The sequence below is a fragment of the Syngnathoides biaculeatus genome, chromosome 3 (genome assembly GCF_019802595.1).
Source record: "Syngnathoides biaculeatus isolate LvHL_M chromosome 3, ASM1980259v1, whole genome shotgun sequence".
Classification (NCBI taxonomy): Eukaryota; Metazoa; Chordata; class Actinopteri; order Syngnathiformes; family Syngnathidae; genus Syngnathoides; species Syngnathoides biaculeatus.
In genome coordinates, this window is record NC_084642.1 from 25,808,516 (window position 1) to 25,826,517 (window position 18,002).

The window sequence follows — 18,002 nt, forward strand, 5'->3', positions numbered from 1 at the left end:
CACATGAAATCACAACTATAGTTAAATACTCCGGTAACACAGAATATATGGTAAAACCCCACTTCACGGTCCCACAATAGCCAGATTTTGGGTTGTGAGTGTTGCTACAGTTATACAAAAGTTTTGTATTATCCGTTACCCCTCCGCTTTTTCAATGTAGTATGTGTTTAGCTTTTGTTTTTATTTGAAATGCTATAAAACACGTACAAGGTGTGTTTTTTTTATATTTTTATATAAAAATATTAAATATATATTAAATATATATTTTTTATTTTTTTATACTGTATTTTCTATCACAGATTCTGGACCAGAGCCCCCACAATGCCGAGGGCATTACTGCATTTGTATTAGTGGCGGCATGGAAACCGGCTGGGTCTCGCTCACTTCAAACGTGCAAAAATATTTTTAGTGTGTTTGAAAGGGGCTTAAGACCAATTTGATCGACTGCACTCTGTGAGTTGTTACATTGAGCAACTATGATTCAAATGTTTAATTGCTGCAATATTAGTGGCCGAGTAATTGATTTGGGTGCATCAGGCTTAAGACCCTGAAATGCCACAAGATGTCATAGTTGGGGGAAATAAAGGAATCCATCATCCCATCCATTATCTGAGCCACTTATCCTCACAAGGGTCACAGGAGTGCTGGAGCCTACCCCAGCTATCTTTAGGCAGGAGGTGGGGTACAATCGGAACTGGTTGCCAGTCAGGGCGCATAGAAACAAACAAACAACAATACCACAAGCACACAATCACACTTAAGGGCAATTTGGAGTCTCCAATTAATATAAATCCATCCCGTTTAACATTTTAGGTTTGATTCAATAAGAAGGATTAATTTTGTGTTTCAGTACTGGTATGGAGGTTCCTTCTGCAAGTACTAATTGTAACGTAGTCGGAATTCTGGTATGGTGATGCAACTAGTGCTCACTAGATGGTGGCATATTACTTCTAGCTACATCACTGCACTATTTGCCGGGTTTGTTCTTGTGAACGGTATACATTCCTCTCGCCCAGGGACGTACACGGCCTATTATTCAGCCCAGGAATTTAGATGGACAAATCCCCCCATCCTCCCCGAATACTCTCTCATCATTTTTGCTGTATTCTGTACACTTTATGCATAATAGAAATGCCTACCTAGAACGACAGCCGTACAGATGCATCTCTGTACAGTATACCGGTCTCGTTATTGCTGCTTCCTTTTACATTCTCTGAATTCTCCCCTGCCTATAAGACCACCACATCTTTCTGCTGCATCTTTTATCTACTCGTTAGATTTGTCAGATTTACACATTTTGGGTGATGTCTGGTGTGGGGGTAGGAGGGGTGAGACAACCCGTTTAGGTCTTGTCTGCTTCTTAACAACAGTTTTCGGTGGCATAACAGCAAGGGTCACATGCTGCAATCTGCAGGCTCTCATCTGTACTGGTACTTCGGCCATGCACGGCGTACGCGACTGATGCGCTTGTGCACAACTGTTGAATAGTATCCTGTATTTATGTGTTGTTAAAAGAAGATGGCTCTCTGTGCTGGAAATTATATTGGAATTATCTTTAAAAAAAAAAAAAAAAAAAAAAAAGGCGCTTGGCCAGGTCAGCCTGGAATGGACCGTCACTGTGGGAGTGGTCCCGAAATTCCCAAATTGCCATCTCGCCCCTTCTGTTCAGTACTGTATTGCAGCTGTATTTTTTTTAAACTGTCTCAAAAGTTTGATTAGATTCAGCAAGAGGTTTTTTAGTTTTCTGCTGAATAGCTACATGAGCCTCTCAAATGTGTTTTTACTGCTCTTTGTTTAATCTCTACAGGGATACATTTTAGTACTGTATAATAATTGTCATAATAATAATAAGGGGTATGTTGAATGACTGGTTCGCAGGTCTGCCTCATTTACAGTAAGGACCTGGGTTCAAATCTGGCCTCGCCTGTGTGGAGTTTGCATGTTCTCCCCGTGCCTGTGTGGGTTTTCTCTGAGTACTCGGGTTTCCTCCCACATGCCCAAAACGTTCATGGTAGGGTAGGTTCATTGAAGACTCTAAATTGCCCAGAAGTGTCAATCTGAGTGCAAATGGTTGTTTGTTTCTATGTACCCCGCACTTGGAGACCAGTCCAGGGTGTACCCCACTTCTTGCCCAAATATAGCTGAGTTAGCCTCTAGTGTGCCTGCCACTCTCATGAGGATAAGCGATGCAGAAAATGGCTTGATAATAATAATAATAATACTTTTGGCTGTTTCAGCAAGCACAAGAAAAAAGCATCACCCTACAGATGCAGGTTGAAAATCAAAAATGGGATTATCCCCTAGCACAGTTCGCATTCGTCCTTTTGTTTATTGCAGAGCAAATCAGATTTAGCAAAATGTAGTCTGATTTGATTCAAGTCCTATATGGAGCATAATATTCATGAAAGATTAACTTTGCACACAAATACCATCTGTTCCAGTCCCCACTCAACCATAAAGTCATGTACATACGTGCAACATGACGTGTTTTTTTTACTCATTTACAATAATCTACATGCTGCTCGCTACTTTCATTTATTAATAACTGCCTGGGCAATCTATTTTGAGACTTTATTTTTTTACTTCTGCATCAGGCGCCATTCCTCCACAGTGATATTTGACTCAAGTTCACCAATGAAACAACACAAGAATGTCACATTTCCGCACACAAAGTTTTCTGTTGGGCACCGCTGACCAATTAATGTGAGTCATGACAGATGCGTGCAACTCGGGTTTACATTACAGACTACGAAAAACAACAGGTTTAACAAGCAGCGTAATTTTGTCACCACCCTCCCAAATTTGGCTATTTCAGCCCAGTTCCAACTTGAGAAAGCACCTTCTTTTAAATCGTAGATCTTTTTGCTGATGCTATGGCTGTGCATATAGTAACTACTTTATGCTCACATGTAACTGTTAAACATCCATCTTGTTTTCTCTCTCTCTCCCTCTCCCTCTTCCTATTCCTTCCTCTCTCCCTTCTCCGCAGGGGCGGTTTTGAATCTGTGTCCTTAGAACTGTGATGGAGCCACAAAGCTTTTTCATCTATGCATTCATTATCTGAGCCACTTATTCCTACAAGGGGCACGGGTGTGCAGGAGCCTGAACTGTAAGTAAGTTTCTTTCGGCTTGTCCCTTTCGGGGTCGCCACAGCGTGTCATCTCAGATGAACGCACATATGTTTGGCACAATTTTTACGCCGGATGCCCTTCCTGACGCAACCCTTCTCAGGGAGTGGAGGCCCCAGTGGGATACGAACCCACAACCCCTGGTTTATCAAACCAGTGCTCTAACCACTGAGCTACAGGGCCTCTCTTACTTACTTACTTACATTCATTATCTGAGCCACTTATTCCTACAAGGGGCACGGGTGTGCAGGAGCCTGAACTGCTGTACGCCCTGAACTCGTTGCCAGCCAATCTCAGGGCACATAGAGACAAACAACAATCACACCTAAGAGCAATTCAGAGTCTTCAATTGCATGTTTTTGGGATGTGGGAGGAAACCAAAGTGTCTGGAAAAAACCCACGCAGGCACAAGGAGAACAGCCAAACTCCACACAAGTGGGGCCGTGTTTTGAATCCGTGTCCTCAGAACTGTGAGAATGACGCCCTAACCAGTCGCTCCACCGCACTACCCCACCAAGATTTTCTTTTATAAAATGTTATTTATTGTATTTTAACTTAATTGATCTTATTCACCAATCTCTGAATATGCATATTATTTTATGTGATCTTTATTTTTACTTTAAGTGACTCACAAGTTACTCGGGACTGCATTGTTTTCATGGAGTGGTTTCTTTCCCCTACTCAAGTGATTGGAGGACTACCAGTACTTTTTACTTTTACTTGAATCATATTATTCAAAAGGGCACCACAGTGGCGCGGCTGTAAACAGAACCTAACAGTTCTGAGGACAAGGGTTCAATTCCAGCCCTCCCTGTGTGGACTTTGCATGTTCTTCCCGTTTCTGGGTGGGTTTTCTTCGGGTACTCCGGTTTCCTCCCACATCCCAAAAACATGCAACATTAATTGAACATTCTAAATTCCCACTAGGTGTGATTGTGAGTGTGACTGTTGTCTGTCTCTGTGTGCCCTGCGATTGGCTGGCAACCAGTTCACGGTGTACCCTGCCTCCTGCCCGATGACAACTGGGATAGGCTCCAGCACTCCTGCAACCCTCGTGACGATACCTCAGAAAATGGATGGATGGATATTATTCAAAAGTAACATTCATCTTATTTGAATAAAATATGTGGCTATTCTGCGCACCTCTGGTGCTAGCACAAACCACAGTGATTTTACAGTTACTCTCAGTGTGAGCAACGCCCTTACACTCTGTGGTGGTGGTGGTGTACCAGTATGTACCGCCAACAAATACCATTAAGCACCCATTCACTTATCTCTTCAAATACAGAATTTGACTCTCCTTTCCTCTCTCTTTAGCTTTGGTTTTTATACAGAAACATATTGTATCATCAATGTTTCCTTTTATTTATAAACTAGTTGAGATACTTTCATTATGATAAATGGGGGTCGTTCCGTTGCCTAAAATTCTCGGTAAAAAAGTGCATACAGCTGCACTCACAAGCTTGTGGGCTACCACAGGGCGTAGTCACATCAGCTACATTGAAATAAAATGTGGTTCTAAACATTTTTTTTCCTGTGTGATACAGCAAGCATGCATCTTAGAAGATACAGGATGTGGTTATCATGGTAGACCTGTAGAAGTATTTTATTTTTCTTATTTTTTTTTCTGCAGTTGCTGGGTTTTGGTGTCACTGATGGACTATCGGTACATATGGCTGTTTGGGTTCAGTTCCTACTCAGTGAAGTGCAAACGTGAGACTGAACGGTCGTCCGTATATGTGCCCTGTGTCCAGGCTGTCGTCTATCTTTCACTCAAAGTTAGCTGGGATAGGTTCCTGCCCACCCATGACTATGAACAGCATAGGCAGTAAATAGATGGAGGAAATCTGGCTCGTGATCATTTTTTTTTACAGCAGCGGTATTACTTTTATGACTTTGTATGATTATCTTGTTTGAAAATGGGCACACCGCTCCAGATATCCACGAGTACACACATGACAAGCTGAATGATTTGAACACTCAGAGAGCTATGTGGAGAGTGTGTATTCTGATCTTTGGCATGTCTAATGGGCTAACAGAAATGCAGCCTAATTAGCTTTAGAGCTTTTCTAAAGGAGTCACTGCTAATCTCAACACTGAAGCAAACTGTGATTTCTGGTGAAGGGGAAGTCCAACTGCTCTTTACTCCCACATATCTGGCTTGGCCAGCTGAGGGCGTATGTTCCGCACCAGTGCCGAGCTATTTTGAGGATTGTGGCTATCATGGCCTGTTAGGCGTGGCCCAATAGGCTAACGCGTGGGTCGATAATAGCCTCGGGGCTTCCACCTGAATTGACTTTAAATCCCTCCTAGGCATACATCCCAGTGTTCAGGTCATCACAGCAGGAGAACTTGCATCTGTTAAATCTGTCCCAAGATCCATGTCAAGAGGAAAATTAGAACAATTTCTGTGCAGGGTTTTTCATGTTCTATGACTAACTTCATTCTACGTAGGTAAAGTTTATGTATGTCAATGTTTGGAAGATTATTTCTTTTTAAATCTGTTGTCAGGGTGTTAAAATAAATTCACTAGGAAATAACAATTCCCAGAAAAATCGATGATTGGCTTTCTGTTGATTTTTTCCTAGAAAACTAGAATGGGTTTATCGTACTGTGCTAGGATTTCTCTACACCACATCTTGGTATAGTTCATCAGTCTTGGATCTAATGCCTCAATGATTTAACTGTTTGTGAACAATATCTGCAATCTTTTTATTTTGTTAATCAGATGCAGTGGACTCAGTTAAGGATGTAGGGAAAAATAACCGAAGCTCAGAGAAGGGTTCAAATTCAAGTTTGTGGGCATGGTGACCAGCCTTGCCGACAGCTAAAATTATACTTTCTGAAAAAACAGGCCATAATTATGGCCTGTTTCTTGCCTATATAATTTTGCCATCAGCATGGTGTTGCATTTGTACAGGAGAGTCATTAATGCCTATCCATGCCCCCCAACCAATACACACACACACACACACACAACACACACATTATATATATATATATATATATATATAATATATATATATATATATATATATATATATACACACACACACACAATACAGAGTGCCCAGAAAAAAACCCACACAGGCATGGCGAGAACATGAAAACTCCACACAGCCGGGACCAGGATTGGACTCAAAACTGTTACGCCAGCGCATTGCAGCTGCGCCACTATGCCATGTAAATTCATAAATCATTCAATTTTGTAAATAAAGATGCAACTACATTCACTTTTGTCGATTCTAGTTGGAGTGAATGGTTTACTCATTTTGCAACACTGGGACATTGGTTAGCACTCTCACATCAAATGAGGAAGGCTCCTGGTTTGATTCTGTCAGGTTCTTTCCCAATATTTTAGTAATTAACCCACTTCCTCCCACAGTCCAAAAGCATGAACTGTGTGTCAGGTTGACTGAAGACTCTAAATAGGTTCATTTTGTCAACCCCGCAACTGATGGGAGATGATACATTGTCATATTTATCCAGGCTGTCATTCAATGTCTTTTACTTGCTAGAATACCTCTTCAAATCTCAAATATGATTGTATTCATAAAGACCTAGACACTTAATCCCTTAGACTTTCTAAGTAATTCCCCTGTTTCCACATGTATCATGCTTCCACTGTCAGATGGTGTGTGTGTGCGTGTGTGTGCATGTGTGTGTGTTCATGTAAAATTGCTTTATTTACTCTACCTTTCAATGATGATCAAAAGAATCTCTCATTGCCAGTTGGTGGTGACCTGCTGTTGTTTATACTCAAAATCTGCCCAAAAATTCAAACCCCAGTTAACTTTGTAAGATTTCAAATGTTTTTACTACTTGCCAATGTTTTAATGTAAAGTTCAGATCTTAAATATGTTCAGATTGGTGCAATACCCAGGCCTGCACAACATTACATTTTAATGATAGCAGAAGATGTCGACACAGATGCTGATTTTACTGTTATAATGTGTTTTTTATATTCCTATAAAATACTTAGTTGCGAATAATGTTTTTCTCTGTGTTGAAAAAAAAATATCTACTGGCATTTTCCTATTTCAACTATGTTATTGTCATACTGTATACTCTTGGTGGCACAGTGGGTCAGCTGGAAAGCGTTGGCCTCACAGTTCTGAGGGCCGTATTCAATCCCAGCCCTCCCTGTGTGGACTTTGCATGTTCTTCCCGCGTCTGGGTGGGTTTTCTTCAGGCACTCCGGTTTCCTCCCACATCCTAAAAACATGCAACATTAATTGGACACTCTAAATTGCCTCTAGGTGTGATTGTGAGTGCAGCTGTTTGTCTTAATGTCCCCTGTGATTGGCTGGCAACCAGTTCAGGGTGTACCCCACCTACTACCCGTTGACAGCTGGGATAGGCTCCAGCACACCCCACGACCCTTGTGAGGATAAGCAGCTAAGAAGATGGATGGCTGTATGCTCTTACTCTGCAAAAAGGCTGGTGAAAGTTTTCCCTTCTTCAATAACCTACAGATCGCGATTTATCGTATGTGATTTCCTATGATCATGATGTTATAGTTTTTATAATCAAACTATTGCAATACTGTATACTTATCACCAGTTCTTCATTGATTCCCATTTCTTGGTAACTGTATCAGCAAGAATATGTTATTTCCGATATTTAATTGTTTTGTACTGTACACTCACAAAGATTGCTGCTAGTTTTCTCTTATTCAACAGAGAAATTGTGATATTTTTTTTTTATGTACCAGTAATCATGATATTATTTTCACTCACAAATGCATGCAATTATATTGTATCACCACTACCTCCATCTGTGTCTGCTTTTGGGTCCAGTCCAAAACTCTTTGGTACAAACAGATGGTGTCATGAAATTAGGATGCGATATTCCATCCATGGATCCATTTTCTGAGCCGCTTATCCTCACAAGGACCACGGGAGTGCTGGCGCCTATCCCAGCTACCTTCAAGTTGAAGGCAGGGTAGACCCTGAACTGGTTGCCACCCAATCGTGGGGCACATATATACAAACAAACATTCGTACACATATACACTTACAGTACGGGCATTTTAGAGTCATCAATTCCCATTCTTTCTTTTCTTCTTCCTCACCTCCTTCTCCTTAAAATAAGCAAAATTAGGGCTTTCTTTTCCAACAGTGACGAACACATGATGACAAGTTACAGTCCACTCAGCAGGGAAAGCCTCCCGACTTCTTTTGAGGCTGTTGGGTTTCCACTTCTAAATGAGGGATGGCCACAACCCAGTTGCCATTGTCGTTGCACTTTAACACAGGGGCCTCAAGAGCATGCCCATCAACCATAGGGTTGCTTGTTCGGAGTGCATGTCGTCTTTTTGTCCCTGGGCAAGACTCTCAACATGCATTGGCCATGAATGAATGTGGTTGGATATTCGGAGTGGTTGGAAGAGCCGTAGGCACAGAATGGCAGCCATCCTTTAGTGAGACTGCCCCAGGACAGCTCTGGCTACAGAAGTAGCTTACCACCATGAGCGTGTATCTGTGGAGTGAATAAATAATCTGTGCAATTGTAAAGCATAGTCAGTGTCCAGAAAAACCTGGTATAATTGTACTGCATTATTAATAATAATAATATTATAAATGGCTTCCTATCGAGCCATCCGAGCATTTACTCAATATGCTATAAGTGTGCTGAATTATGAATGAAAACTAGTGATTTATTCCATGTTCCCTTTTTTAAATAAATCTGGACGCATGGATATTTTTATATAAAGCTGATGGTTTATGGACTCAAACACACATTTTCCTCACTAGTAGGCCAACGTTTGAATGCTAATCTGACTAACATGTTAAAGTAAAGCCAATTGAGCAGTTACTCAATGTCCTACTGGTACACTGAATGGTCTTTGCACTTAGTAGTGTACTTGGATCTTAAGATGGAAATCAAATATATTGAATATATCCTCAAATAACTTTCCGTAGGACGACGTTTAGTGTGAGGCTCTGCGGGCATGCATGGCAAACTACAGCTGCAATAACCTTTTATTGTAACCTGTTTAGTTGTGGGAACTACCAAAGTTATATTTCCTTCATCGTTTGATGACAACTTTCTACTTTCACTCCCCAGATTTTAACTCACATAACTTTCTTCTCCTTTTTTTGTGAAAATAGATCCGCAGATAACCACGTGATGTAAAGTAGAAATAAACTGTTTTTACCTGTGAAAGATAATGCTTGCATGTCCCTTGCCGTGTGCGACGTAGCACAATGTTCCGGTGTCCTTCTTTTGTAGGCTACTTTAAGAAATGTCAGTCTTTAGTTTCTTCTGCTACTAAATTACTCCAATCAGTGCTATTTTTATTTATTACTGTTTTTTTTTTTTTTAAAAAAGATACACTTCAATAATCTGTACTTCTAATTTACAGATCCCTAATTAGTACAGACTGTGATCACTTTTCCCATCTGATACCCTGCAATAGTATCTGTACGACAGACAAATCCAATGTGAATGTTAAAATCTTCATACGCTCATATTTGTTGAATACAGTTCTTGCATGAGAGCTGAATGTGTCGGTTGTTGTTTTGTTTTGCATTGGAAGCCAACTAGCGGCTGACTTCCTTTCCACTGTCAAACCTCGGAGATGTGGGCGGGGCTTCGTCGAGCTCACCCCGGCGGTTGCTGCTGCTGCTGCAGCTGCGTGACGGACGGAGACCGGAGCGGTCCTCTTGTTCTCAACCAGCCGGCGGCACGGTGCTCGCTCGGCTCCGAGTGTGTTCTCTGCTATTTGTGCATAGATGTCCAAAACCTCTGGAATATCCCATCGCTGGAGAGGCTACAAGCGCCCAGCGTGGAGGATCGTGTCTGGCAAGCCGACGAGAGGGAACTAAAATCCTGCGAGAGCATGGCGGTAGAAGAGGAAGGTCTGCGAGTTTTTCAGAGCGTTAAAATAAAAATAGGTAAGGAAAAAGGGGAAAAAATCCCTACCCCCAATCTGAGCGCCTCGATGGATGGCTCCTCATTAATGGGCCAGACAGGCACCCGAGGACTAGAGGAGCGGGACAGATCTTTGTTATTAATGTTATTCTAATTCAAATCACATGCGTTTCTGTGTAGACTGTACAACAAATGAGCATGCAGTGGAAAATAGGTTGATACAGTCCAATGGTGGGCGGGGGGGGGGGGACTGTGGGAATGTAGCAGCTGGCATACAAGACCCATGTCGTGTGTTACAGTTGAGATGCCTATATGTGCGTGGATATGTGCAGATCCGGGCTAAACATTCAACATTTCTATGCACATTTCTAATGGACATCCTAACAATCCCCGTTCCCAAATAAGCACCATATTCATAGTCATTGATTGTAGGAACAGCTTGCTATATTTAGATGTCTCCAGTGGCCATCCTGGTTTGCAAGAGACAAGTAAATGCATACGCCGTATTTGTTATGAATGAAGCCATAAATGATGAATGCATCACAGTGAAAGGTCTGAATTCTTGATCCTTTTTGATCATTTGATCATTCAAGAACATGAAGCGCATTTGCCTCAATGCCAACGCGTGTATTCTAAACGGTTATAATGGGTAATAGCTCTGCTGAGTACAGTAATCCTCTGTAATAGAAGTCTGAATTCTGAATTAACTTTCACTAAACGTATACTGACAGTTTTTTTTTAACCTAAATTACAATAAATCTAACTTCCATGCATTGAAAATCAGATGGAGTGTTAGCCTCAGAATCCTGAGGTCTCGGGTTCAATCCCGGACCCGCCTGTGTGGAGTTTGCATGTTCTCCCCGTGACTGCGTGGGTTTTCTCCGAGCACTCCGGTTTCCTTCCACATCCAAAAAAACATGCAACATTAATTGGACACTGAATTGCCCCTAGGTGTGATTGTGAGTCCGGCTGTTTGTCTCGATGTGCCCTACGATTGTCTGGCAACCAGTTCAGGGTGTACTCCGCCTCCAGCCCGTTGACAGCTGGGATAGGCTTCAGCACCCCCGTGACCCTCTTTAGTCTGTCTCTTTAATCAGACCAACCTTATAGTAAGGGTATGTAAATTACATCCACGTTAAGGATGTTCGAGACTTCTTGTTTGCAGACCCATACCAGTGCGAGTATGTACTCTTAAGTGCTCACTGATTCCGATCCTACTAGTACATTTGATGTATAACAATTCAATTAGCACAATGACAGAAAATTCTGGACAAAGGTCTGTCTTTTCTTCTGTTGCACATGATGATTCTCTGATGTGTTAAACTGCTACATTGTGCTACAAATACTAGCGTGGAGGACTTACTTGATGTCAGGTTATTGTGTAGTAAGTAGTTGCTGGTCTCAGCAGCCTTCAAAACTACCTGATACTTTGAAATTTGGCCAGTCTCGGCCCGATACCTATACATTAACTGGTATCGGTACTTGCCCATTCCCGGTACTTATTATAAGATTGTGATTTTTAATATTTGATTTTCCCCTATAAACCCCAAGTGTTTTGCTATATTAAAATGAAAAGTAGTGGTCCCCATTTTCCAGAAGGCTGACCGGATGGTTTGTTCCAACTATAGAGGGATCACACTCCCCAACATCACTGGTAAGGTCTAGTCGGGGCTACTGGAGGGGAGGGTCCGTTGGGAAGTCGAGTCTCGGATTCAGGAAGAGCAATGTGGTTTTCGTCCTGGCTGTGGAACAGTGGACCAGCTCTACACCCTCAGCAGGATCCTCGAAGGTGCGTGGGAGTTCGCCCAACCAGTCTACCTGTGTTTTGTGGACTTGAAAAAGGCGTTCGACCGTGTTCCTCGGGGAGTCTTGTGGGGGGTTCTTGGAGAGTATGGGGTACCTAATCCCCTGATACGAGCTGTTTCAAACAGTTTGGTCCCTGTACAACCGCTGTCAGAGTTTGGTCTGCATTGCCGGCAATAAGTCGGACTCATTTCCGGTGAGAGTTGGACTCCACCAAGGCTGCCCTTTGTCACCGTTTTTGTTCATAAGTTTTATGGACAGAATTTCTCGGTGCACCCGCCACATAGAGGGTGTCCGGTTTGGTGGCCTCAGCATCGCATCTGTGCTCTTTGCAGATGATGTGGTTCTGTTGGCTTCATCAAGCCATTATCTCCAGCTCTCACTGGAGCGATTTGCAGCCGAATGTGAAGTGCCTGGGATGAGAATCAGCACCTTGATATCCGAGGGTATGGTCCTCAGTCGGAAAAGGGTGGCGTGCCCTCTCCAGGTCAGGGATGAGATCCTGCCCGAAGTGGAGGAGTTCAAGTATCTTGGGGTCTTGTTCACGAGTGAGGGAAGAATGGAGCGGAAAATCGACAGACGGGTTGGTGCAGTGTCTGCAGTGATGCGGACTTTGTATTGGTCCGTTGTGGTAAAGAGAGAGCTAAGTCGAAAGGCAAAGCTCTCAATTTATCAGTCGATCTACGTTCCTACCCTTACCTATGGGCATGAACTGTGGGTCATGACCGGAAGAACAAGATCCTGGATACAAGAGGGCGAAATGAGTTTCTTCTGTAGGGTGTCCGGGCTCTCCCTTAGAGATAGGGTGAAAAGCTCATTCATCCGGGAGGGGCTCAGTGTCGAGCCGATGCTCCCCCGGATTGAGAGGAGCCAGATGAGGTGGCTGGGGCATCTGATTTGGATGCCTCGTGGACGCCTCCTTGGTGAGGTGTTCTGGGCATGTCCCACTGGAAAGACACCCCGAGGACAACCGAGGATACACTAGAGAGTCTATGTCTCTCCGCTGGCTTGGGAACACCTCGGGATCCCTCCGGAAGAGCTGAAAGAAGTGGCTGGTGAAAGGGAAATCTGTGTATCCCTGCTGAAGCTACTTTCCCTTTGACCAGACCCAGAAAAGCTGTAGATAATGGATGGATGGAAACTGAAAAGTAGTTCAAATGGCACCCATGCAGTCAAATCATTCATTCATGTTCATATTCAATGTTTCTTCTAAGCAGGGGTGTGCTCTGTGTGTTTGTATTTTTCTTGCTTTTTAATACATTCAGTGGCACTTTCATTTCCTGTGCGTGCTCGAATTGTTAGTCCTGGTCAATAAGGAACAATCACACTATCTGGAACCCCATTCATCCTGGCTGTTGATGTCCGGATTGTTATGACTTCCAATGCTGACAGAAGGGGGGAGGAACTAAAGAAAGGGGTTGGGGGGAGGCCACACGCACGTACATATGCGCATACACTCACAGACACACACTAACAAAATAAGTCAAGCTACTACAAAATTTGGCTGCATTTCTGAATCCCTCCACGAATGTGAGAAATAAAACCACCCTTCTACATATCATATGAAAAATAATTCTGCTTTTTAATAAATAATACTGTTATTTCTGTTGTCACCACTTACAAGCTCAGGCTGTGAGTCCTCCAACTGTAGTGACGACAGTACAGTTTACAGTTTTCAGTCACATAACACCCGTCATGTTACTGGTCAATCCTTGCGTCACACCGTCTTCACTATATTGTCTTCTTTGGCATGATAATGACTCAGACCTGAACATTTTTGGGTAGGAGGGACTTATTATTGGGCCACTCTGCCAAAAGATTGAGGTAAACTCCCCCAAGTTTACCCAAGGAACATAGAGACTTTTGTAAACAAAGCAGGGATACCGGAGTCCATACTGTCTGTAAAACAGGAAACTACCCCCCAATCGCTTCCTGATTGGCTGCACTAGACTACAGAAGAATGGTGTTTTTTTTCCCCTGCATGGCATCAAGCTAAGATGTAGCAGATGTGCTGGGACACAGAGAGCGACATAATTGATGCCTCCCATACAGGAGTCAGCTGCACTTGGTCTGTCAGTGTTGCAACAAACAGCCGGAATCTCAGTGGGACAGCTGGAGGTACAATTTACCATTAATTAACTAAAACACATGTGCAATTTACTTGTCTTTTACTGTTAAAACACAATGTAACAAACTTGAGACAAGAAAAATACATTCAAAACTCGAATTGCACTGAGTACGATGTATGTCAAAGGATGAACTGTCAAATGAAGTGAAAAAACAAGTCATGTTTGTGTTTTGTTTTCAATCCGTATGTTGCTGTACAATACAGATTTGGGTTCTGGAGGGAGGAACAGTGCCTTTGTGGCTTGTTTAGACCCTTTTTATGCATCCTGTTCAAGTGTGAATTTATCTCTTTTCCCTGGGAAACAGTTTGGTATTAATGACATCGACACGGAATAGGGGACCAAGTCATTCTACCACTATCCCGGCTCCAGCGGTAGTGATGGTGTTGGGAAATAGTGAGTGGTGGGTCAAGGGTGGGAAATTTCCCACTTGACTTCTACCACCCTGTTTTGTTCAAAGCAATTGTCACTGTCTAAAAAGTATTTTATACTCCACACCAGAAGCTGGCGCTGATGTCGTCACGGAGCCGGAATTCAGGCTCGCTGTGTGGTACACCCTATCCGCTATATGTGGAACCTCATGTGACCAAATTCAGAAAAAACAGGTTAGTGGACAGGGGCGGTGTTAGGTGGTGGTGGAGGTTTTTTCGGAGGTGCGGGGATGTGCATTGTCTCTATACAAAGTAAAAAATACAAGGATACCTGGATTTAATGGACTAAATATCTAGTATAGTACAAAGGTATTGTAAATAAATATACTGTAAGTTTACCAATGCTTACCTGTAAACATTGCTGTGATGGTCCAATATTGCCAATAAAGTGTCGTAATTGCTGGTGCTTGGGAGAAGTGAAAATGCCACGCTGGTGGTAGAAAGTTTTTGTGCCATGGTCGCAACTCAGGGTTCCTTTCATGAGCCGTGAAGGTTCGCACATTTTCCTTTCTCACCTCCATTACAATTGGATGCCACGGCGAAGGGCTTTTGGCAGCCTTTCCAGACTGATAGATGTCAGTCACTTTATTTTTTGACTGTTCTGGAATTTCTCGTCATTTTGTTGCAGCATTTTCAGATCTTTTTTCGATCTTTAATTTGTTAATACAGATTCTGTTTAAGTGATGTCTTGATTGAACAGGTCTGGAAGTAATCAGGCTTGGATGTCATTGTGAAAATGAACCAAAAATTATGACTAGCCACAATGAATTCATGATGTAACAAGGGATGTGAATACTTTTCCACAGTGAGCCGGGTAACTGAATAGTTTTTCTCCCTTAATAAATGAAATAATAAAATTACATTTTATGTAAACTTGGGATTTGAGATTTTGCATTACATTTTTAAAAATATAACAATTTGAGAGGGGGGCAATACATTATCTATCTATCTATCTATCTATCTATCTATCTATCTATCTATCTATCTATCTATCTATCTATCTATCTATCTATCTATCTATCTATCTATCTATCTATCTATCTATCTATCTATCTATCTATCTATCTATCTATCTATCTATCTATCTATCTATCTATCTATCTATCTATCTATCTAATCTACTGCATCTACAGCAAACCTCTCACATTTGTGCTTTCACACTTGGTAGGGATAAAAAAAAAAAGCAATTTAATGCTCATATATAAATGTTTGTTATGATATAAATCCCAGTTTAATATTTTATGCATATCACTGGGAATAATACAGATTTTGCCAGACAGTGTATTAAGTCATGTAATAATTTGGAGACTTAATTCCTGTCCCATCAGAATACACTTTGTAATATTAGAATTGATTTAACTTGCTTGGTAGATGTTTTTGAAATTCCAGTCCATTCATACTTTTGGATCAAATTACAAAAATGATCCTGTACGTATTAGCAAGATAACTTGTGCATTAGAAATTAAGGACCCTCGGGCTATATGACTTTGGCGGTCTTGAGCCATGGAGGGGAAAAGTGGATTTCTTTTGACGGAGCTCCTTCCGTTTCTCCTCTCCACCCCCTCCACAGCTGTCCAAAAGAGGTTCCCTAACCTCCCCCTGTCCAGACTGAATAGGAGGATTGGAGCGACTGAGAGGGGTGGAATGCCAATGTTGCCGACTTCCTCTCATTAATGGCAAAACTTGTCCTAGAAAGCAAGTTCAGGGAGAAGTCCGATAGTTTGCTGTAAACATTTGTGTTGACTGTATAGACGCAAACAGTGTTCCATTCCAGGGCAGTTTGCATTGTGGGATAATTCGGGTCAGGCACAGCTCCTTAGTAATCTATCTGCAATGAGAAAGCAGTACTGTACTTGGAATAGAGAGGGTTGGCCACAGTAGGCCCATCACGCAGGGTTAGAACGGGTAAATAAAGGGTTTGCGGTGTGTCGCGTCTTGTTGTTGCCCTTCAGATGCACTTTCGGTGATGTGATCACTCCCTGGGGTGACCTTTAACTACTGACAACGTCATAACAAGCATGAAGACCTCACTGAATAGTGATTTTAAAAGACAGTGTTGTGAAAAAGCTGAATGACCTCAATTTGAGCATGGTAGTTGCGCAGCATATTTTTTTCACACATGCTGATTGAATCAGGTTTTGCAACTTCTCTCAAATGCAATAGCTTGCCTCATACACCTAACCTTCTCCCCCTTTTTTGTTCTTTTGCAAATTATTGCATGCCTGTTTTTCTGTGCTGCCTTTTTAACAAGTTTCCGATAGATGTAATTATAAGCATTGTTATTTCTGGAAGTCCAGTAAAAGTTGCCGACTAAACTTTGGGATAGCATTACATCCTCCCCATATTTAGTGAACTTGCACAGCTCTCTACAAGTTTGTGTTTCATTGCATGGTTGTGTATTTCTGTCTCACTTGACTTTTCCATTGAGACTTACCAGATCGGTGTAAACATTAGCTTTTGCCAGCACAAGATGGGAATGAGTTTGATCAGTAACCTAATCCTGTTTTTTTTCCCAGGGCCTATGGTGTGCTGCATGAGCAGTCATTAGCTGTAAATACACTTTTCCAAACGAATTTGGCTGGCAGCAGTCGTGTCACTGCTGATAGAAAAAAAAGGGCTGGAAAAGAGAAAAAGTCTTCGGAAGATTTATTCTTCTCGTACAAAGTGTCCTTTTTTTCTCTCAATTTGGTGTTCATAATGCTGCTAAAATGATTCCCATCAAACTGTAAATCATTCATTTTCTGAGCCGCTTATCCTCACAAGGATCGCGCGAATGTACAATAGCACCATATTTTTCAATGTCAGCAGTAGAGATGGCTGAACTTTAGGAACGTGTTTCTTAGGACCAGGTATCCGACAATAATTACGATTTCAACGTATTTTTCGATGAATAAAATGGACAACAATAGCCTTTCCAGACTCGATAAATGGTTATTGTTGCGGTGGGCTAATTTGCGGATTAAACAGTGAGCAGACAGTTGAACAGTTATTTCATTTGCCGCTAGTGGGCTCATGGAACAATGCTGAACTGGTTGACTCTTGCAGGTGTTGGCTCCATCCAATACTGCACAGCCTTGCTCCATGTGTAAGGGATCGTTAACGTTTTGTTGAATTCGCTAACCTTGCTGACCGTTACCTCGTGAGCTAACGAATTACGGAGCAAGGTTGTTGAAAACGTTTGTGCCTCTCCGAGTTGATGTTTGTGTTAGTCCCCAGTCAACATAAACACGGGAATGCCAACTGTTTTTTAAGCATAATCTCAGTCTTCTTTCTTCTTTTCCTTTCGGCCTGCCCCGATCAGGGGTCGCCACAGTGTGTCATCTTTTTCCATGTAAACCCATCTCTTGCATCTTCCTCTCTAACACCCACTGTCCATATGTCCTACCTCACAACATCCATCAACCTTTTCTTTGGTCTTCCTCTCGCTCTTTTGCCTGGCAGCTACCAATATACTCACTCTCTTGCCTCTGAACATGTCCAAACCATTGAAGTCTGCTCTCTCGAATCTTGTCTCCAAAACATGTAACTTTGGCTGTCCCTCCAATGAGCTCATTTCTAATCCTATCCAACCTGGTCACTCCGAGCGAGAACCTCAACATCTTCATTTCTGCTACCTCCAGTTCTGCTTTCTGTTGTTT

At 42.2% G+C, this 18,002-nt stretch overlaps 1 protein-coding gene across 5 annotated transcripts in view; it reads left to right on the forward strand.

The window, feature by feature from the left end:
* Positions 1-18,002, forward strand: part of rasa3 (RAS p21 protein activator 3) — a 60,815-nt gene that overhangs the window by 759 nt on the left and 42,054 nt on the right. The window contains exons 1-4 of one of the 5 annotated variants that reach the window (XM_061815039.1): positions 65-210; positions 300-453; positions 2,990-3,113; positions 9,670-10,027. The exons of 1 other annotated variant lie outside the window; for it this stretch is intronic. In XM_061815039.1, coding sequence (XP_061671023.1) covers positions 9,712-10,027 — 316 coding nt within the window. In that variant the 5' untranslated portion in view covers positions 65-210; positions 300-453; positions 2,990-3,113; positions 9,670-9,711. Of the gene's footprint in view, positions 1-64; positions 211-299; positions 454-2,989; positions 3,114-9,669; positions 10,028-14,499; positions 14,539-18,002 lie in introns of those variants that run through there. 3 more of the 5 variants (XM_061815040.1, XM_061815041.1, XM_061815043.1) reach the window with 3 other exon arrangements.